Genomic DNA, 24,260 nt, shown 5'->3' on the forward strand with positions numbered 1-24,260 from the left:
TCTCACACCAGCAAGTCAGAATCCACAAGGCATAGCCTGGACTTGCCTATCTCTCACACCAGCCAATCAGAAGCGGCAAGGCATAGTCTGGACTTTCCTATCTCTCACACCAGCCAATCAGAAGCGACAAGGCATAGCCTGGACTTGCCTATTTCTTACACCAACAAATCAGAAGCGACAAGGCATAGTCTGGACTTGCCTGTCTCTCACACCAGCCAATCAGAATCCACAAGGCATAGCCTGGACTTGCCTATCTCTCACACCAACAAATCAGAAGCGGCAAGGCATAGTTTGGACTTTCCTATCTCTCACACCAACAAATCAGAAGCGGCAAGGCATAGTTTGGACTTTCCTATCTCTCACACCAGCAAATCAGAATCCACAAGGCATAGCCTGGACTTGCCTGTCTCTCACACCAGCCAATCAGAATCCACAAGGCATAGCCTGGACTTGCCTATCTCTCACACCAGCCAATCAGAAGCGACAAGGCATAGCCTGGACTTGCCTATTTCTTACACCAACAAATCAGAAGCGACAAGGCATAGTCTGGACTTTCCTATCTCTCACACCAGCCAATCACAATCGAAAAGGCATAACCTGGACTTGCCTATCTCTCGCACCAGACACTCACAATTCACTCTGCATTCTTTTAAAAAATTAGAAAAAAAAAATGGAGTCGAGGTTTTTACTGTATACCTCAGTGTGACAGTTTTCAATAATGCTTGTCTATCTTGCAGTCTGGAACTCTCCCTTAGGCTAACTGAAACCACGGATTCAGCAGAAATAACGGACATCATGGTAAGATACTAGCATCATGTGAGCTCAGAACAGGTAGAATATAACCCTAAGGTAAGTTAACAAGACGCCGGATTTCACTGTTTAGCTGTGACAATTTGCTAATTATCACACAGTGTTCGTTACTCTGGTTTTACTCTGCGTTTTGTAAATCTTTTATCTCGTGTATACAAGTGAACTTCCTGCATATATATGATACAATCTGTGTAAACTCATCTGGGTATATCCTACATCCAGCAGGATTGGAATGTATGTGACACCACAGGAAAGATTATACGCATTTTGATCATCCATTGGTTGAAGCAATTAACACCAAAAAAGCAATATATCTAAATGACCTAAAATTTCGACCAAATAGATGCATTTTCAAAGGCAAGCATATGTCATAAAATATCAGTGATAAAACGTACAAAGAAACCTCAAAACACCCTTCTAAAACAAGATGAACTATCAGGATGTGAAAATGAGCAGCGAAGTCATGGACGTAATTTTAGGTCAGTTAGGTTATATTTGTGAATCATAGCCTTCAGTTCATGCAAATTTGTTTAGTACAACAAATTTATTTCTCCTCACAAAAAAACTTCTCATAATGTTCATACCTGTACATGCAGCATATTTTTCAGATTCTGTCTCCACCAAAACTTATAATAAAATTTAATATTTATGCAGAAGGAAAATTATCTTTCACTGAAAGTGTCACCACTATTCTATCCATTATGTACTGCCAAAATAATTTCATTAATAATGATATAAACAATTATAATGATCAATCATGATAATAAATAGGTTGCCTATTGGAAAATTAATCAGACAAAATCGGTCTGAAACCTCCTGTTTGGTGGCAGATTAGCTGTGGAGAGAATTAGCCACCCTTGTCATTTTGAAATAATTTTTGTGAATGTTTACCATCAAATTGGATACAGTTTTCTATTTTACTCCTAGAACAGTTTTTTAATTTTTCTGTACTGCAAGTTTATTTGGACGGCCACGCTTCCTCTTCTTGCTCTCTGGTGGTTGAGTCTCTCGTTCCACGGAGTCAGTAGATTCAGAGTTTGAAACTAAATTGAGTGTAGAAGAGCTGTTTGAAATCTGCCTTTTGCGCACCACATCTCCCGCAGAACTATTGATAGCAGTGTCCTCACCTACATTTCCACTGTTCACAGATTCATCACCTAGAGTTCTGTTCTTTACACTTTCATCTGCTGCTCTGCTGTTGATTTTGACTTCGTTGCTGAGTATTCTGTTGTGAACGGTTTCATCATCAGCTGTTTCATCCTCTGAACCATCATTATGAGCAGAGCCACTGTTTGAAGATTTACCTCCCTTGGCTCCACTCACTAGGCCTTCACTGATGTGTGTTTCTGATGTCTCACTAAGCTTGCATTTTGATGCCAGCCTCGTGCTTGTCCTTCTCTTCTCTGTCGGCTGCTGTAATTTCTCACGTCGACCACGTCGCCTCTTAGGCACAGAATCTGCAAATAAACATTCATTTCTTACATGGACCTCTGCTGAGGGCTTGATTTATTTACTTGATTGGTGTTTATGTCACACCACTACTCAACAATATTTCACTTATATGAGGGCAGCCAGCATTACGGTTGGAGGACAACGGATGTTATGATATAGCTGGCACTTATTCCTTCGTTTGTGAGTAACTTTATGGAACTTACATTTGGTAGCAAGACTATCAAAGAGCTCGCCTGTACGAGGCACATAAATGCAAAACTTCAGCTCAATACGTGAAGTACTGACATCGTGAATTTGGTAATTTTATAACATTATGTTTAACAATGATTCTAATACACAATACACTAAGTCAGGAATTTGGTAGTTTACAGTAATTAACATGCACACACCATATCAATGATGGAATATCCCCCTCATGGTGTTGTGCTCTACATATGTGCAAATCCTGAACTGAATAAATGCTACACTTTTTTAGATACCACCCCTAACATTTTGTTTAACAATGATTCTAATACACAATACACCAAGTCAGGAATTTGGTAATTTACAGTAATTAACACACACACACCATATCAATGATGGAATATCCCCCTCATGTTGTTGTGCTCTACATGTGTGCAAATCCTGAACTGAATAAATGCTACACTTTTTTACATACCACCCCTAACATTTTGTTTAACAATGATTCTAATACACAATACACTAAAGCAGGATATTCAGTAATTTACGGTATTTAATATGTACATATGGAATCATCCATATATTATGATGGTGATCCAGATCTGATTCCAGGCCTTTTTTTTTTTACACCGTTTTTTCATCATTGGATATAAGACAGATATACTGGGTATTCTCCCTTGATCCGCATTGTGGGAAATTGTATATTTAGCTATGGCCAGACATCGCATGCAAGACCTCTTGGCCACAAGCACAAGGTCGAGACTGCCCTTGGTAAGGAGAATCGTACCAATTTACCAAAACATTATGGCTTGTGGTACGTTTACTACAAATATACTATCCCACACTATTAGGTCACAAGGGGAACGACAAGGGTCATGTCACTACAACATGTAACATGATGGCAGAGAAACAATAAAATTTCCAGCTGACGTTAATGTTTTGGTTTGATTCATGTTACCATGGCCTGTACTTGTATATTGTTACTAGTATGTGTAGTTATGTTATTTTTAACAGTGAACACCTTTCTACACCTTTACTTTTAATTTCTGTTTTCTTCACAGACTGGACTTCCATTTCCCGTTAACATCCCCTTACCTTTTGCTTTGAGTACAGAGGATTTACCCGACATTGTACCAGTTTGGGTTGTCTCCTCATTCTGGTTTGCTGTCGTTGGCTCTTCCTCCTCAGATGTCTTTTTACCATTTACCTGCGTCTTCACTTTGGCAGTTACCGTCTTCTTACTACAGGTCTTCTTTCTTGAACGAGGGTTGAATCTTCTGTGTAAAAAATTCAATGAATAGTGAAAGAAAAGACAACAATAAAAAATACAAATTCCTGACTGTGTCTTTTATATCCTTTTCTAAATTGTCCGTTTTGTTTTGTTTTATTCACATCAAATCAAACAGATCCATGATAACTGATAACAGTAGTATCAGTTACACAGTGTCGTCCGATGCAGTACTGCCATGGATTTACCACTTCTCATCAAACAAACAAAAAACCAAAGAGTTAAAAAGAAAAAAGTCGAACCAAATTAATGGCGACCAACAAAACGACAACCCATGCCAACACAAGTGCCCTGTAGATCGTCAAGCAAATATAACTACAATGGATTTATGTGAAAAATATCCCGTAGAAGGATTTCAGAAAACCTCCATCTGTCTAGCATTCCAAAGCTTTCAGGGCCTTGGCGGCCCATGGACCTTGCTCTTTATGCTGGGATAGTCATCCGAAGGCCGTACCACTTTCATATTGCTTCCAATGCGCCTGTTACATTTACATGTAGTATGTACATAGACCAAAGATTATATTTTGCAAATCCACAATGTATATATTACAATATTACAACCAAATATGTAGATACACATGCAAGTAGCATGCCCCCAATATCCCAGTGCTTCAATCCCTTAAAACTATACTTCATCAACAAATCAGAAACTGTGAGACATTTCAGCCATTTGTAGCATTCTACCAATGAATGCCAGTAAAACTTGTGCGTAGTGGGGCAAAACTACATATTACTGCATGTGAACGATCTAAAATCCCATATTCAAATGACGGCATGTACTGGCCTTTAATGCAGTTGGCGTACGTTTGGTAACCCTGGGTAAAAGTGGTTAAGATTAATAAAACAGACGGATAAGTCCATACCCCCCACCACCCCCACCCCCCCATGCAAATTATTGCGGAGGAGCAAACAAATAAAAGAGAATGAAACTCCTAAGGCTAATATTAAACACATAAAGTGAACTACATACTTTCTTGGTCGATTTCTCCGTCTCTTCTGCTGTCCTTCGTCTTCTTGTTGCTCCTCTACCAATTGGCTGGCAGTTTGCTTCTGTGGTAATGGCACACACGAGAGAAAGGTCGGCCACAGAAAGAGGGCATTAAACCTCGACTGTAATAGTCGGAACTCTTCTGTTTTGCGAACCTCTGACAATGGGTCATCTTGCACGTCTTTATTTTTCACCAGAACAACTTCATCATGATGGTCCATATCTTTGGGACTGTCTCCCTTTTTAGACCTTTTTCTCTTCAAAGAAAATATCTGTGACTCGGAACAGTTGGCTGATTTTTGCACCAGCCCACCCAGCCCAAGCTTTAGAGCCCTGAAGCCAGCCAATGTTGTCCAAGAAGGAGGTAGAGCAGGCAGCTCGCTAGAGTTATATCCCTTGCATTCTGATCCTCCATTACCAGGTGGCGCAACACCAGATTTAGACGTGCCTGCCTGCTGTGAATCACCATTTCTGCGTGTAGTTTGGGTTGTGAGAAACCCAAATTCTCTCATCTGTGACAGACTCTCCTTAGCCCGCTGAATGGAGTCTTGTTTTGTCACTGGCACCACCTCACCTGATTTAGATTTGGTGGACTTTCTTTGAAGCTCAGTCCATGCAGCCTGACCATCCACCTTTAATGCCTGTTACAACACAAATATGACAATTAGCTAATATCAGAGACACGTATATTTGTATATGAGCTGGAAATTATTCACGCACTTTTGAGTTTGAAATTTGAACTGGATATCACGTCTAGAAAATTGACTGTCTTCTCTGCACCAATGAAAACTTGACTGCTTCTCTCTTTTGCACACCAGCAACCAGAGTGGGCTGGTTATCAATGCATGTATCTGCAGTTACACACAACGAGCCTGTACACACAATTTTATCAACATCAGAGAATATTCGGTGCAGTTCTTGTACAGAACTAAAAGCAGGACAAACAAACCCAAATTAGCATCCCTCGCTTTCACAAAAACATGATATACATAAGGGATATGGCTTTATGCCCTAATACGAGGAAATCTTTCAAGAACAGCAAAAATACAAACCACACGATTAGACATTTACACGTATATTATTTCTTGACCATACATGTGACAAGGCTTCAGCAAATACTAATTCCAGGTAGTGCTTCCATTTCTCACCATTACAAACTAAAAACAAATGTGATAACGTGCCACATTTGAAGCTCACCGTTTTCTGGGGTTTTTTTCCAGAATCTAGAATATGTGGTACACCCAGAAAATATTATCCAAGATAACAATAAAAGCACTTGTTAAAATGTGTAAATGAATGACTGACGGGATTTCAAAAAGTTGAATATAGCTAGTGTTCATTTTATTTATCTGATTGCTGGTTATACGATGAGTGGAAAAAAACAAAATGCCCACAGTACAACACTGCCCTTTGGTAAGCTACTGACAAACTCCCCCCATCCCCCGGTGTGGCATTTATTTAATTTGTTGTTATCTAATGTCTATTTGTCTCATCCTATGCTATTTGACCTGTATTTTAATTTCTGTCCCGACCAATCAAACCAGTTAAACCCCGTCTGACCTTCATGAGGACGGAGGCCGTGCGAGCCTCACACTGTCTACGTTTCTCCGGATCCAAATGGACACAGGATTCTTCAGCCGCTGCAAAACATGAACAGATATACACCTGTCACTGGCATGGTTGAAATGCTGTTTCTTTTCTGGCTTCAAATCTATTACAAAGCTTGAAATTGGTTGCTGGGATATCCACACTGAGACAATAATAAGCCACTTAAACTGTTGATGACAAGAGATGTGATTTAAAACTTTAATGGCACAAGTTTCCTGGAAGTCTGCAGTGACGTAAAGCATGACCTCCCACACATAATCTAAATGTACGTTCAAGGGGAGATAACAACATATTAAAAGTTTGTATTGAAAGCTGAAGCAATATCACTAACGGAAATAGCGCCGCCTCCGGCCGTGCTTCTTCAAAGGTGTGAAGGCCGAAGCCTGGCAGATCAGGGTCTGTCGTAATGCATAGTCCACTGAGGTCTCAAGCTTGGACAGAGATTTCCTCCCTTTCTTCTTGACAGGTCTGGAGCTATCCTCTATGTCATGCTGATTTTCGAGGGAAGGGTCTTGGTCCTCCTTCCTGTCTTCGGCGATAGAGCGAGTCACCTCCAGAATTTCTCGTACAGTCATGGACGGATGCAGAGACTTCAGGAGTCCAGTCTTGGAACTCGACTGAGGTAAAGCCTTAGAATAGACCCATTTATATATGCATTTATTTGATTAGTGTTTTATGCCGTACTATTTATTTACCTGCTTGATCTTTGGCAACATTCCAACAAGCCAGGCAATTTTTCATTTTAACGACAGCAAGGCAATTTTTCATTTTAACGACAGCAAGGCAATTTTTCATTTTAACAACAGCAAGGCAGTTTTTCAAGGGTGTAGCAATCAAGATTTGTTTTATCTGATTTCTGTTTTTGCCTTACTCAAGTACATTTCACTTAAACCACTGCGACCAGTATTATGGTGGGAGAAAACCGGGCAGAGCCAAGGGGAACCCACAACCAGGTTGCTGAAAGACCTAGGAAACGAGAAAGTCTGGAGCAAAACAACCTTTTGCAACTATCTCACAAACTTTTTAATCTCTGACATAATTCTGAAAGTGAATTTTACTATCTGAATCAATGTACCAACTCTCTGAATAGTATCTGGTTATGAAACCAAAAGATCTTATTTAACACTGAATTTTACTTTTATTTAAATAAAAATAAAATCCCTTGTTGTTGGACCTTTCCCTGGAGATTTTCTCCACAATTATGTTACACTATTAAACCCAGTATATCCTAATGCTGCAAATCTCTTATATGGAATATTACGACAGTGATATGACGCTCAATTAATTCAAACTGCAGATTTGCAGAGCAAAAATAGTCCAATCGATGCTCCAGTTGCCACTCCATGACAAGTGAGAAAAAATTTATGCAGCACAGTCAGTTGACTTTTACGTGCCACAAACATGCTAGTTTTGCTGGCATTCAGTTTCTGTGTTTGTTCAAGCACTGAGAAATGATTCCACACAGCTGACAGGTGCTTGTCTTTCGTCAAACATGACACAATACAGACAATGCTCATTAGCGATTACGGCTAGGTTTGCCACATGGGCAATATATTACCCATACAAGACAAAAAATAGACAATGTCTGGAATGTCTGTATTTCCCCCAAAACTTCGTCCAAAACCCTTACCATGTATATAGCTGCAGCTGAAAGCATTAAAATATTATTTTTTGTGGTGAAACTTGGATTTTTCCATAAGGATATCATCCTAACTTCCAAACAAACCTCAAAAGATCTTTCTAAGATCAACACAGTACTCAAAATCGGGCAAAATGTCAAATATAGTACTTTGGCATACGTACCGACACAGGACGTGTTGAATCTTTAATGGCCACGTCTCCCCCATCGTGACCCTCTTCTGCCTCTTCCAGCTCTTCCCGAGTGTTCCCCACACGGTGAAGCACTGCTTCGCGCAGCTTTTCTTTCATTTTCAACCGCTGAATGCACCGCCGTGTCGAATGTTTGGACACCAGAGGTCTGGGCACCACCAACTCACCTGGTACAACCAAAGAGCTGAACAAATTGAAATCTGAATAGTTCATTTAGACAGGATAAATGAAATGACGTGGACAACTTGATGCTGGTTAAAACAGGAACCCACTGTATGAATGGAACCACACAGGATATTATTTAGTCCACTCTGCTTTCTGCACAAATACTAGAAGACATGGACCATATAACTGCAACTGATAATCTTTGTGTTCAGACGGAAATGTGTTCGGCCATTCGTCGCTTCAAAATCCACACAATTTCATTGGTTAATGTCCCTTTTACTCTGCTCTGCCATTGGTCACAATTATTGCTGAAGGTACCATCAAAATAAGCACAGATTTAAAGCACCTCTAATATTTGACTAGTGAAAAAAATCAGCAACCTTTGTCGACATTAATTTACCGATCACCTGTCTCACGTTCCAGAGGCACAAATGACACCTCTTTCCTCGAGGAACTTCTTAAGCTCACAAACATTCACCTCCTCAATTTTCTTTATCCTTCGTCTACTCCAAGCTACTCTTTTTGTGAAACTTTTTCAGATGCCCATGTCATAGTAAATGTGATAAAAAAAACATAGTTGTCTAACATTTTTGACAGGTCCACATGATAGAGTAGGACCCTTTCTAGACATAAAGAACTAGACATAAAGACATAAAGAACTTGATTCTCTCCTATATGGTATCAAGTTCTAATCAGGCAGGCTCAGCTGCAGTCTTTGATGACGTGTCTCATCATGTGCCTGGTGATTTATTTACTTATTTGATTGGTGTTTTACGCCGTACTCAACAATATTTCACTTATACGACGGGGGCCACCATTATGGTGGGTGGAAACCGGGCAGAGCCCGGGGGATATTTTGTCCCTTACTCCAGATAAGTGAAATGACAACAAACACCACTTCGTCAGACGCTCGCTATGCAACAAAGCCTGGAATAGATTCTCCATCTTTAATGATATTACCAAATTAATTCACAATATCAAGAATTGAATTCATAATATTATTAATTAACTCATTTACTACCACAACGTCATACAGCCCTCGCTACTGCAACCTTGATCATCACTTGGTCCTCAGCAGGCCACAGCAGAAATACAAGTTTGCACTAAAAAATTCAAAGTTTTTGTTTTATGATTTTGGATAATTCCACCATCAGATATTCGGTGGCTGTTGGTATTTTTGCTCTGTGAAGCATGTAAACATAAAATTAATCACTTTATTAGAACAATGTATCTCTCGATTTGAGTACAACTGCGTTTCCATAGTTCGCATTGTTGTTGTTACTGGTACAGTTTCCGATTGTTAAGGTCAGCGTCTCTCGTTAATTCTGGAGCATAGTTAACCTAAATTTAATTCTTCTTTGTCCGAAGACTCTTCTATGTCGCTGCTAACATCTGAAACCGAAATATCCGAATCGAAATCCTCTCAAATGTCTATATTCATGAAGCCCTCGAAATCATCGTCTGTACTTGAGTCTGCCATTTTGGCAAAGCCTCAAAGAAAGTCATCGAATCTTCTCCACATTTTTCGCGCCTTTTTATCGCTTGCAACCAATCAAAATCTACGAACACCACTCATGTGGCTTCCATAAGGTTTAACAAGGCAGTATTTGATTGGTTTAGCTCCCTAAAAATCCCAATTACCGTGCAAAAATAGACCAGTCAGAGACACTGTTTTATGCGGCTTGAGCCGCTCGCGAGGAAATGAGGTGCTGTCAAATGTGCAGCTTGAGCCGCACGTGAGGACCAAGGGGTATGGCTAGGCTGCGGCTTCAATCATCTATTGAATTCAAGATATCAGGAAGTGGTTAGTATTCCTGATATCATGAAATAAATAGATGATATCTTAAATCCAATTAATGATATCATAAATCCATTTTATAATATAATTAAATGAATTCAAGGTATTTTAAATTATTTTAAGATAAATTATTTTAAGATATCAAAAAATTTGACTTAAAAAGTACAACAGCTTGGAATACTGCCGGTGAATGTAGTAACAGACTTTGTGAGTTTTCCCAAAACACACCACCCAAACCCCTACTCCTCCCTGCTTGACTACAGTACCTGCTTGTCTATCCTTCTGTTGTCTGAGATAGTCGTAGAAGAGTGAGGAACACTGCACTAGAACTGCCAGATCCCGCCGTTCTGTCTTGTTTGGCTTGTAACCGCTTCCTGATGGGCCTTCACCCACTTCGCCCTTTGCCTTTGGGTTTTCTTTCTTTAAAATTTTTAAAACATATAGGTCAAAATTGTCAAACTTCACCGATTGTTTTATGCATAAGGCGATATTCCATTGTACTTTACTCTATGTGCCTGACCAGTTTTGCAAATGAAGTTCTGTAATAAAACACAAGCCTTTGGTAAGCAAATGACAAATTTTTCCATGCCATGCACATTTTCACCTGCACAGCAAGCTTAGTGTGTTTTCCATCACACTGATTGGGCCTTAAAGGAACCACCTGAGCAGTTCTACTATTGTGGATATTTATAGACTAATGTATATACTTATTTGATTGTTGCTTAATGTGGCACTTAAGAACTTTTCACCTCCATATAAATACCATTCAGAATTATGGGTGGAGGAAACCGGAGCGCTCAGGGAAAACCACTGACCTTCAGCAAGTGTCTGACAAACTTTCCCAATGTCGAGTGCACACACACACACCATACTGATGGTCAATGACAGCACAAATGAGTTTCTTCAATCTCCTATTGCCATCGAGGTCCCACTAGCATTGGGGATTGGGAAGTTACAAATTCACTGTCCAAGGCCAGTTTTGAACCCGCACTTCATGTGACCTCTAACCATTAAACCACAGCTCCCTCCACTCAGCAGCCTTTCCAGTGGAATCTACTGCTTGTTGTAACTCTTCTACCATTTCGCATGTTTGTAAGGTGTTCAATCTAGCATATTCTGACTGATAAAATTAAACTTTTTGTGAAGCCCTGAAACTGACCAACCCAACCCATATAGTTTTGTCTCCAAAAGCCATTTGAAATGTGCATATGGTAAATAACCTAAAGTTTCACTCTGAGACTCCTAAAGTGTATCCCAGGATTCAGTGCATTGGTTGTGGTTGTTACTGACTGAGTTCTGCGAGAGAGCATCACGAGTGGTCGGGGGATAATAGGCCTACTGACAGTTCAAGAATGTAATAAACAAGCTCACGCTTCACTGAACAGTCAGTCTATGCTCCTACCACCAACATTTCATGTTTTCCTCAGTTTTAATCATAATAATTTTAGTACATGCACTTCACAACAGGTTATTTTGTGATAAATGGGAATTTCAGAGAAACTCTGTGGAGAGTAAACGTGACTACCCAGTACCTTTACACATGTGGACTGTCATGTCAAATATCCGTTATTAAACTGCAGGGCTCACCGTATACAAGGCTGTAGCAGAATTTAGCACACCGCAAATCCATACTTGCAAACTAGGCCTACCAGCAGACAAGATGAAGGGGTCAAATTGCGATCAAAGCCACACCTACACCCATGCATTTGCACTGCTGCAGCTAAACATTTGTCGTTCATTGTAGCATAATTTGAAAGACTGTCATGAATACATAATTTACTTAATATTTAATCGAGTCCCCTGAAATGAAAATTTACTCATACAGATTGGTTTTATCTACATGTAGATACAAGCCACTTACAATAACAGGACTTGAAATTTCCACATGTCTACCCATGTATCAAGTGATTTTTGCTGGCAAAAGGCAAAACTATAATATCAGTCACTGGCGACACATAAATTACGTCTGGGCAAAACTGTATACAAGAAATCATAAAATATTTTGTTTATAAAGCCAGTGACGGTGTTGTTCGAACTCCTAATGTGATAACAATTCAAACAAATCCTATCTTCTGATACACCACACTCACACACAGTGCTACCCAAAAAGGGGAACAGTAAATCGTGGTAGTTTTCGGAAACACGGCGTGGAGTATGTTTTCTGTGTTTAATGGAGGTTTCCGATATAGAAAAACGCCAGAAAAGAAACTCTTCTGCAATATGAGCACAGTTCCAACAGTAAAGAAACAAAATGTGTGTGTATGACATACTGACATACTAAATTGGAATTACATGTAAATGGGAAGCTAATGACAAATTTTTCTCAGTGAAATTCATTTCTAGCTAAAATACATTTGTACACATATTCATTGCATAATGCGGGCTCTAAGCAGACGACCGTTCGCCAGATAATGTGAGGTGACTTCCACATAGGCCTAACCCGAATAATTGGTTCGTCTGCACTGTACATTCCTTGTTTGGTGTGGTCATGCTTTCAGACAATGTTTAGAATTTAAAGGTTTGTAATATAGACATCGGCATTCCTAATACTTTATTTGATTTCATTCATATATTTAGAGATGTACATTAAGGCCTACTGGTTGGGTGACCTGCACACCTCACTATCAGTGACTTCACCTCATGTGGTGAAGATTAGCAACCAGAGCTGCCAAGTGACATGCAGGGTATGGGCAGGAGGCTAATCACTCTACTTTGTCATCTTGCCACAAACTCAGATCGTGCGAAAGTAAATGACAGTAACTCACATGCGAAACTTTATGTCATTTACCGTAAATAGCACTAAAAGTTGCTCTTTCATATGTAAACAAGAGTTAAGTTTTGTTTGAAATGTATAAAAGAATACCAGCAGCACAGTGGTGAGTATAACCTCTGAACGAAATCTTCATGAGTGTTGATGATTGGTATGTGGTTACCATGACATCCACGTAAGTGGACAAACATGTCCACCACAAATGAAAACTTTTTGTGGAAAGCAGTTGGAGCTGTATCCCACACACAAGATCATTTCTACTTATATAGTATATATAAGGAAAATGGCTGTCTGGTTACCATGACAACTGCAAAAATGGACAGATGTGAGTTGTGACACACATCATCATCTGTGAAATGTAGACCAGATATGAAATTATTTCTATTTATATAGTTTAGATAGGGAATCTGGCAATCTTGTAACCATGACAACCATGGAAATGGACAAATGTGTGTCGTGACACACTGTCATCTGTGTATATATGTATCCACAAAAAAAGGACAAAATCGCTATGACATAATAGGCTCCGCCTAATGGCAGGGGCATATAAGAAGGTCCAGGAATTAGGTTATTGCCTATCCTGCAAACAGAGGGGTGTTTGTAATCTTCAGGGTTTCCTCCCCGTGTCTAGGACAGCACCAACATGCTTCATGTTCTGATGTTGTCATTGATTTGGTGGTGTCCCATCTCGTTGTGACATGGTTGCTTTACAGCATGGAGTGGCAAAAGAGCCGCACCATTTTCCGTTTAAAAGGTACGTTTCTGTGAGTACGCTGTGGTTAACTGGAAGCTCAGAAAATGGCTAATGGCAAGTTTCGGAGTTAAATGGGGTAAGCTAGTTGAAGATTTAGCTTTAAGACAAATTATAACTTTGTATGAATGATTAGCAAAGCCCAGGATAAATGATGTGTATTTTTAAAATCTGTTCAGAGGTAATTTAAAAATTCTGGCCATAATTAAATATGATAGACGGCTTTATTTTAGGCTAACTCCCATCAAATATGTATATTCTATTTAAGCTGAAAAACACTGCCTTCATTTAAGATCTCTCAACATTTCTGCGACTCTCAAAGACTAATACCATGTATATTTTACATTCTGTTGCGCTCTTGTGTAACAAGGGAGGTAATTCAGAGCAGACGTATTAAACATGACCAGGTATATAAAATAACTGGGCCCAATAAACAACTGGGCTCCATAAACAACTGGGCCCAATACACAATATACTCTCTGCATAATTAGAGCCCAACCCAGTATCACCAGAGACTGGACTTACCCCTGAGGAGTTTACAGCTGCTTCTTCGCTTACAGCGCCTTCTGGTTGGGCATCCTCTGAGCTTTCACGACGCCTGTCTGCCAGCATGTTCTGAAGTGACCGGAGTACTATGTTTGGAGGTCTGCCCAGTAAAAACTCTCTTGTCTCTTCCTAAACAAATAATAATTTTTCAACAGAGTTATTCACACTGAATTCTTCAATATCTTAATTAATAGATATACAAATACTTACATTTATTTAACTATTTAATTGGTGTCTTCAATCATGATTCATGATAATTTTATATGTTTTTAACTTTAGGGATAAACAACCTCCTCTTGATTTTTGTATTTCTTTGATTGGTGCATAATGCCATACTCAAAAATTCTGCACTTTTGCACACAGCAGCTTTAAATATTACAGTTACAGAAAATCAGAGGGCCCAGGTTCTTATTTTCATTTCTTTATATTTTACTAAAACAAATACTGCCAAATTTTTTAAATAAAAAAATGTTTATTTAGTTAGTTGAGTGTTGATGACTGTAGCGCTGAATAATTTCTCACTGATAAGGCAGCAGTCATGTATATTGATAGAGAGACCTCAAGCAAGTAACACTTTAGTTGACTGAGATACATTAAAAACCTGACAACGATGACAGTAATAGGGCTGAAATTTTTTTTTTTTTTTTTTTTTTTTTTTTTTTCAGTCATTGATAAACAGAAGTCAATGCAATTTACTGACATTAAATATAGCCATGGATGTAAGAAAATGTTGCAACACAAGGCTGTAATATACAGGGGGATCTTATTAAAATATTATAACACTGGTGTGGTTAACAAGGCCCACGCCACAAATGTTATTCTCTTTGGAAAGTTGAATTTACATTTTAGAGTTAGTCAATATCTTGTTGAGCCTAAAGAAAACTTATTTATTTACAAATTGAATTGAATACAGGTTTTGTGCCATGTTATGAGTAACATTGTTATCCAGTGATATTACCAATGTATTCCAATACGAGGGTTACTAACACCATATATTTCCATATCCTACCACTGATTAACCATGTTATGAATTTATCCTTCAAAAGACACATCAATTCAGCACAGAAGACTGATGTATAGGTGAATCGCTTCAGTGATATGCCCGCTACTGTCACACCTGAGCGATGGGAGATAACCCAGTCAGCAGACGCATGACATCAGCTGTTGGATGCACATCCCCCATGTGACTATTGTTGTCCAATTAAAAACGAAGTATTCAATCTGATGCAGGATAATAAAAAATAGTTGAGGTTTCTACAGAAACCACTCACCGACTGATGGTCCAGCCACACCATTTCCCTCTCCCAGCGCTTTAATACATTGTATCGCTTTCGGATCTGACTGTTAGTGCGGCCAGTCATCTGTTGAGCCACGCGGGCGCATGAATCTGAACAGATGCGGTAAAAAAAAAAGTAAACAAAATAATCCAAATGAGTGAGTGCTTGGGGTTTAACGTCGTACTCAACAATTTTTTCAGTCATATGACGACGAAGGAATCATTAGGGTGCATGTACGTGTAATGTGCCTCCTTGTTGCAGGACGGATTTCCACCGCTCTTTTATTTAGTGCTGCTTCACTGAGACGACTTACCGAAGGCAAGTAAGCGCCCCGCCCGAGCCATTATACTGATACGGGTCAACCAGTCGTTGCACTATCCCCTTCATGCTGAACGCCAAGCGAGGAAGTTACAACTTCCTCTTTTAAAGTCTTAGGTGTGACTCGATCAAGGATTGATCCTGGATCTACCGGTCCCGAAGCGGACGCTCTACCAACTGTGCTATCCGGGCCGGTTAATCCAAATGAAGTTAGTATTACAGGAATTTTGTCAGATATGACATTTCTGTCCCTGACTACCTGGACACTCCCTCAGGATGCTTCATAAACCAAAACATTTTTTTTATATGGAGTGACACCATGATCCTTTTAAGAAATTTATAAAAAAAAAAAACATATTTAAATGAAACATTTTCCCCCCAAATTAGTAAATTCACATAATTTATATCAAATGTTAAGTATGCATAACTTCAGCATGATGCGAGCCAGTATTCAGAGTGAACATGCTACACAAAATCAGCCACTATTTGGAGCATTTATTGTAAATATTGCACAGAAACCAAAGACTGAAGGACAAATGGACCCCAAAAAAAATCCCTCACTTTTTGCCTTAAAAACAGAACAAAAAAAACAAAAAAAATAGAATGCTCTTACTTTTTTCCTTCTTCATGAGTGTCAGGAGCAGTTTGTCCTCATCATAAGACCACTGTCCCAGACGGATGCTAGGGTTCAGAGCCTTGCTCCACCTAACAAACAGTAAATATTTCATAGAAGAATTGTTAGATCCAGTGCTGGCAACATTCATATACCTGTCACTCAGACCAATTAGTTCAGAAATAGTTTTCCTTTGGTCGTAGGAAAAATCTGTTTACCATTACCAATGTGGTATCGGCAGATTTTCCTCTCACAACAGGTGGAGTTAGTGTGATATAGGACTTGCACGTCACAAGTCTTTTGTTGCACAACGTGAATCATGTTGCTTGCGGCAGTTTTTATCGGCGATGTCGCGCTGTTGACACTGCAATGGAATGTGCAGCTTCGCTGAAATGACGCAATACATCCTGTTTCGGACTTCTGCCAGTATCCCATTATAAATGCATCATGCCTATCACAATATTTAAGTTGCGCATGTATGCACAAAATTCGTCTAACAATAGTAAATACTTTAGTGTCAGCTCCCCATACTTTACAGACACACATTGCAGACAGCGAAAAAATTGTGCTGTTATCTAAAATGTCATCTACATGAAGTTGGGAGTTCTAAGATTTGGTGTACTAGATTAATTATTCGCTTTCAATCTGTAATATTGTTTACATGTGCGATCCACGAACGAAGCCAGCATGAGCTGGACTTGAACTCACAGCGACTGCAATGGTGAGAGGCTCCCGGGCCATTGTGTCGCGCTGTTGAAAAATATAGGCCCTGGAGGTTTAGCTAGTCAAATGCAACTTATTTTTATATTTAGCTGAACCAACTCAAAAATTCATTTAATGGTTTCGAGCAGACGACCAGGTATGTCCCAACTGACATACTGACGCAAACTCACCTTTCCCCTACATTGCGCGAGGTTCTGTTAGGTACAGCGTCTGCAATCAAAGCCCAATGCTGGGGGCCGTACTTGTGAATTTGTGTCAGAAGCAGCTGAAACACAACAGCATTGTAATCAGACACAGAAAATAAACACTGAAAGAGAAACACTTAGAGACAAAAACAATTACAGTGAACTGAATATAAAGCAACATTCTTAAAGAAAGAAAAAAAAAATTGTTCACTTGACATAAAAAGTTCAAAGCTTTCTACGGACAGAAGATTCCTGTTAACATGACTGTTTAACTGTCTTACCTGAATGACTGAATACTTTCACATTGCACGAATAGTTGCATAAATGACTAAGGTCAAGCTTACCGCCAGCCAGTGTTTTGTTCAGTCAAGGATTGTCATACAATAAGGTAGCATCATTCTTACATTATTTTAGCCATGTCATGAGAATAGTTGCATAAATGACTAAGGTCAAGCTTACCGCCAGCCAGTGTTTTGTTCAGTCAAGGATTGTCATACAATAAGGTAGCATCATTGTCACATTATTTTAGCCATGTCATGTTGGATATCTGTCAAAAGAATCTTACTGCATCTTCGTCCGCTGACCATCTGCCTCTCTTCTGCGTTGGGTCCATCTGATTGTAGCGTATCTGGCATGAAGAGGCAGATTTATCCTCCATGTAAAACGAAACTGAAAGAAATGAAACCCCCATGAGCAAAAGTGAAAGCTGAGCAAAAGTGAAAGCTGAGCAAAGGTGAAAGCTTAACAAAAGTGAAAGTGATTCCATGGTAACCGTGAAAGTTTGACAAAAATGAAAGTTTAACAAAAGTGAACAACTACAACAAAAGTGAATGCAATTGGCATTTGTTCTTGGATAAATGGCAACCACCTGTCAATGGCACAGGCGTACATTGTCATCTACGTCCCTTGAACAAAGCAACAAACTTATATCAGGACAATTAGCAAAATATGTCATATTTTGATATTTTTGTCATATATGTAGACAGTGTATCTGCAGTTCAAAAAGACTGGGACATCCAGCAATGAGCTTCATGTCAAAATTTCCTAACTAGGACGAACCTGATTTGTATTTGTCATAATGACTAACACAACTTCACATTTCACTTGTATGACAGTGGTGAAGTTTATGGGTGAAGAAAACGAAGCAAAGCCTTGGAAGAAAATATCACCCCTTGCTTTCCTTATTCCTCAACCTTTTCAGATATAAAAGAGAAACTTGCAATGCAATTTATGCACCTGTGTAATATTAATTTGCAGACAAAACTACATTGGTTAGATTGGCCAGTTTCAGGGTTGCACAAACAGTTAAATTTTATCAGTTTACACACAATAATGCCTTAAGAGTATGCTTAGACAAACACCTTGCAAACATACAAACAAACAAGGTTAAAAAAATTACAGTGCCCTAATTCTACTAATTTTTGGGACAGATATCCGTAGTGTTGAAAGTAGAATGTTACTTTTCTTTACCACCCTTTTGGAAAAGTGAAGATATGAGTATGTTGTTCATTAGATGGTCTAATTACAAGAGAAACTCAATATTCCCGCTAACTGCATATATATTCGCTAAAATGAGCAGACCAGGTGTCCCAAAAAGTAGAAGAATGACAGTATATACAAGTATACCTGAACTTCTTCACCACTCACCTTGTGTCCAGGGTATGTTATTTCCCATCCTGCAGGTGGCCACCACTTCCAGCAACAAGGCTTCTTCTTCAGGGGTCCATGTTCTGACACAAACACAAAACCACTCCTCCGGTCACTTTTACAGATACACCCAATACTTATATTTTTCTCTCAGATGCATTAACTTTCCTACAGTTTCATGGAGTATTTCACCAACTTAATCAACCTGACAGACTACTTGTAACTGAACCATCACCTGAAACTTTTGTCAGGTTTACAGTTGATCACGTATATATACATGGAACTTGATGTTTTTTCACCTGATCATTCATTCACAGTTAGTACAGTGGGGAAATTTCCTGGTGAAATTCCATGGAAAAAGAGGTTATTTACTGTATATATCTTACAATTTAATATAATTTTTTTTTTGGACCAAATACAGTATTTTTAAGGTCATATTCTTAAATTTGAATAATATTACTGTGCATTATAAAAGACTTACATGTGCCTTGACGTTCAAAACAACGTTAAGCAAAAAGCAGAAATCAGAAAATGAATCCATGGTTCTCACCTCATGTGACTGCTGGTGTTCAGCTTTATCTCATAATGCTGAAGGCACTGAAATGGTGTTCGATTTGTCTGAAAGAGACAAACATTAGACAACCTGGTAACAAATCAATTATTTATTAAATATACAAATTCTTCTTCAATAAAAATATTGTAGAATTTATCCTAAAACTACCTCAAATATTTTTCCAGTTGAGCGTGAAGCAACAAAAACAATGATCCATTTTATACGAGGGGCCTCCGTGGCTCAGTCGGTTAGCGCGCTAGCGCAGCGTAATGACCCAGGAGTCTCTCACCAATGCGGTCGCTGTGAGTTCAAGTCCAGCTCATGCTGGCTTCCTCTCCGGCCGTACATGGGAAGGCCTGGCAGCAACCTGCAGATGGTCGTGGGTTTCCCCGGTTTCCTCCCACCATAATGCTGGCCGCCGTTGTATAAGTGAAATATTCTTGAGTACGGCGTAAAACACCAATCAAATAAATAAATCATTTTATATGACAGTTTTGCTTGTTTATGTTTTTTTTTTTTCTTTATGCTGAATATTTCACATCAGGTTTATAGACGGAGGAAACCAGGTAATGCCATTTATATGATTTAAAGTTTTATTTTAAATCATTTCCTTGCATTTGCAAGGGAGCATCAATATGAATCAATGTAAACAACATACATTCTTGCACCTTGTGCAGCTACATGTACTGTACACAATACTAGCGTGACCGAAGGACTTCCTAACAGGCAGACCTAAATTAACTATCCCACGGATCCCTTTCATGGAAGCATGGTCTAAAATATATGGAGTGAGTGAGTGCTTGGGGTTTAACGTCGTTCTTAACAATTTTTCACTCCTTGATGCAGGACGGATTTCCAGAGCTCTTTTATCCAGTGCAGCTTCACTGAGACGACTTACCGAAGGCAAGTAAGCCTTCTACCAAGGCCATTATACTGATACGGGTCAACCAGTCATTGCACTATCCCCTCAATGCTGAATGCCAAGCTAAGTTCCTCTTTTTTAAGGTCTTAGGTGTGACTCGACCCAGGATAAAATATATGGTTTCACTTCAATCTTGTATGTTCTATCTGTAAAGGAATTGTGATTGTTATAGCTGCATAACATTCGATGCATGCCTCGCTACGTTTGTAAAGTATACACTGTTTGTTGCGCTGTTTGTTGTCAGTTCTGTAAATACCACTCGCTCTCTAGCTGCGTGCCCTAAAGTCAAACAACGATGTATACATCTGGAATTAGCTTACCGTAAGAATTGTACTGTTTTTGGCTAGATGGCTTGGGGACGATGGATTGGTATTACGTGTATCGAAAACATTCGATTTGATTTGCATGATTTGTTTTAATGGCTAGAAGGTAAGATTGGCCGCACCAGGACCATTCCAAAATTTCTGTCAGAGCGCATGGGATAGATATAAGCTGAGAGTTTGCAATAGGATAAAAAAAATTAACACCAATAAAGCACTCCGGCATTTTGCCCACCTGCCATTTCTTTTTTTTTTTTTTTTTTTTGATTGGTGTTTTACGCCGTACTCAAGAATATTTCACTTATACGACGGCGGCCAGCCATTATGGTGGGTGGAAACCGGGCAGAGAGCCCAGGGGAAACCCACGACCATGCGCAGGTAGCTGACAGACCTTCCCACATACGGCCGGCGAGAAAGCCAGCATGAGCTGGACTTGAACTCACAGCGAACCTGCCATTTCTTGCAATTGCTAGTGTTAAGTTGCACTCACCCCGAGTTCCTGGGCAATTTTCGGCCAGTTGCGCTTATTATATTTATTCACCAGCTTCAATAACTTGTCATTTTCTTCCTTCAGCCACTTGGAGCGGTTGATGGCAGGGGTGAGAACATTAGTCCACATCTGCTGACAGGCCACCGAATCCCAGCGACCATCAAACTACACAACACAGATCACAACATGACTGATGAAAATCTTGCCTTGCTTTCAGTTGAAATTACAGATACCACCAAGCCTTTTCTTCTCTCCCAGCCCTCACCTCCATGTTTTCCCTTTTCTACCACTGAAGCACTTTTTCAGAGCAATTTATGCATACAATTTTTATGAAAATGACACCAAAAATGATTTGTTGATGTCAATAAGAATGCAAGCTTCATAAAACAGCGCACATTATTTCTTTACACCCCATAGATCTCTCAGAACGTTTAGAAATATTGGTCGCAGCAGGTAATTCAGAATTCAGATAGATTCTTACAACTCAGTTTTGCTGAAATTAAGGCTCACTATTTGGCTTATAAATTTATATACACTGACACACAAAGTTGACACTATATTTCAATTACTCAACAGCATTCCAGACACCGTACATATATGTACTCCGACACCATTACATATTTCTAATAGATGCTTATCCAATCAAACTTGAATTCAGAACAGGACCGAGTACCTCAAAGGCCGATATTTTCAACCAGTCGATTTTTTGTGGGTCCATCTCTTTTAACAGGGCAGTCTCTGATAAAGACCTACAAAAAAAAAGAATACATACAGGTATATATATATATATATATATATATATATATATATATATATATACACACACACACACAAGAAGTGAGTGCGACACAAAGGATTTTATCTGGTTGAACAGCTTTGTATGTGAGAATTGCTAATTTCAGTTGGTTGCCGTAGAAATCAGAAATTTAATGATTCATCCCAAGTTCTAACTGGGAGTACTTCATCTCCGTATGAGCTTGTATACCAAATGTAACCATGGTAACCGAAGGTCAATGACATTTGTTGCCTCAGTACATGCTGGGTTTTGAGTGTCAGTAATACTTGCATAGCTGTTTTTTGGGTCACATGACAAATTCACAGATTTGTAGGCTTCACTGAAGCCATCCTTCAAAAACATTTTCTTGAGGGAAACCCAACACTATCAGACAAAAGTAGGGTTGGTTTTGAATTTCATTCTGGTTAATCAGTGATAGTGGTTTTGAAGAAATTAACATCTAGAGTACAATAAACCAAAAAGTTCCATCAATAGCACGATGAAAACTTTTAAAGTAGGGCCCTTTGTTTTATGTGTTTAGAGGGTTGGTTGGGTTACAAACATATTTTTAATGATGGCGTGAGGCAAAGTTGGTAGACTTAAACTAAGAGTGTCTATTTAAGGAGGCAGAGTCAGGGCACACTGTTCAGTTGTAATTCAATCAACACTGAAATACAAAAGTTCTGGCAGATATTTGTTTATTTGATTGATATCTAGTGCCTCACACTCAGGAATTTTTGGCTCACAAGATGGCGGTCAGGTTTACAGATGGAAGAAACCCGAGTGTTCAGGGTAACTCACCGACCCACATTCTCATTGGTCAAGGGCATGGACCGATTTTACGAAGCCCTTTCTGACCCTTTAAGTCAAAATTTAAAAACTCTGAATGATGCTTAGTTTTTGGTACTGGAAGTTGAGTGTAAAGATTCAGTGTAAAACTTTTAAACTTCCTAGAGAAAACCATTTTAGTAGTAGCTGTGATTGAACGTTAGGCTTAGGTCTTGAGACGTTTGATAAATATGGGTCCAAGGTGTGAATCCACAAGTCAAAATTGAAAACTTCCTCACAATGCTTAATTTTTGGCACTCAAAGCTGAAATTTTGACACATTTGTCTTGAGGTCACATTGATGAGGTGGACAGAATTTTAATCTTTAAAGCGAAAAACTTAGCTTAAGCTTTTTTTTTTAAAATTTCGGCTTAAGTCAGAAATGGTTTTGTTACTTCAGCAAACTTCATATAAGATCAGACAAGAAATCAGTGAGAGCACCATCGACCCTTAAGCTGCACCGAGGCCATGAGAATATTACACGAAGGGAAACTCCCTTTCTGAGAATGGAACTGTACCTACATGTCGTAACTTAGCAACTACACGCACTAAGCCAGTCACACAAAAACAAATTACTCTGAAAACAGTAATCATCTGGGACACACTTTTTCTCCTCCAGTTCTTTGTCAATAGCTTTAATCTTCTTCCGTACTTCTTTCTCAAACTTCTGGGCTTCTTTCAACTCTGCTTGTCTCTCCTTTTTCCTGAAAAAATATTCACACTGATTTCATGACATCCAAAACCCTCCTACTGCCCTTCCTAATTCTGACACAAAAGTGCAAATTTAAACAAAAACAGGAAAAGGATGACTAAAATTTCAGTCATCTGAAAAGCACTTTAGATTAAAAAAAAAGGTACCTGTCCTTCATTAAAAAAGAAACTTAAAGCCAAAAGACCAGAGCAACAATGACAGTGTGATACAACTGTTGATAAAGCCAAGAGAGAAAGACCAGAGCAATAATGACAGTGTGATGCAATTGTTGATAAAGCCAAGAGAGAAAGACCAGAGCAATAATGACAGTGTGATGCAATCGTTGATAAAACCAAGAGAGAAAAAGACCAGAGCAACAATGCCAGTGTGATAAAATTGTTGATAAATGGTCACAAGTGACCACTAAAAACAATCCTCTTTTCAATGTAAATATTTAAAACAGCAGCAACTTACATGTCCTCTAGCGCCATGGCTTAAGATGAATTATATATAGTAAATGCATTGATGTTAATTTCTTAGATGTCACTATGTTACTCTATGTAAGTGTTGACATTACATGTAATAAACAATCACATGAAAACAATGCAAAGGCCCCTCCAAACAATGTAACACGTAGATTACAGCCAGACATTTGTAGCCACAATAAATAAAATCAACGTCACAGCCTGCAGTAGGTTCATAAAACTGGACATTGGCACACTTAAATGAACAT

General features: G+C 39.0%; 1 protein-coding gene across 1 annotated transcript; it reads right to left on the minus strand.

Moving 5' to 3' along the window:
* Positions 1-1,746: 1,746 nt before the first annotated feature.
* Positions 1,747-24,018, minus strand: LOC135480805 (uncharacterized). The gene is made up of 18 exons (XM_064760730.1): positions 24,002-24,018; positions 23,442-23,540; positions 21,908-21,983; positions 21,235-21,399; positions 19,500-19,567; positions 18,950-19,032; positions 17,868-17,971; positions 17,288-17,382; positions 16,395-16,486; positions 15,458-15,573; positions 14,166-14,315; positions 10,386-10,539; positions 8,130-8,323; positions 6,658-6,955; positions 6,279-6,358; positions 4,701-5,359; positions 3,538-3,719; positions 1,747-2,267 (listed from the first exon to the last, which is right to left on the minus strand). Exons 1-18 carry the CDS (start codon positions 24,016-24,018, stop codon positions 1,747-1,749), a joined length of 3,153 nt encoding a protein of 1,050 aa, XP_064616800.1.
* Positions 24,019-24,260: the final 242 nt, after the last annotated feature.

This window comes from Liolophura sinensis, chromosome 13, assembly GCF_032854445.1.
Source record: "Liolophura sinensis isolate JHLJ2023 chromosome 13, CUHK_Ljap_v2, whole genome shotgun sequence".
Lineage (NCBI taxonomy): Eukaryota > Metazoa > Mollusca > Polyplacophora > Chitonida > Chitonidae > Liolophura > Liolophura sinensis.

What these genes read in the sequence shown, in the direction of transcription:
- LOC135480805 (XM_064760730.1), bottom strand. An exon ending in CGGCCTCCGTCCTCATGAAG is followed by an intron (nt 5,360 to 6,278) that starts GTCAGACGGGGT and finishes GTGTTGTAACAG; the next exon opens with GCATTAAAGGTGGATGGTCA. An exon ending in CTCTGTACTCAAAGCAAAAG is followed by an intron (nt 2,268 to 3,537) that starts GTAAGGGGATGT and finishes GTTTATTTGCAG; the next exon opens with ATTCTGTGCCTAAGAGGCGA.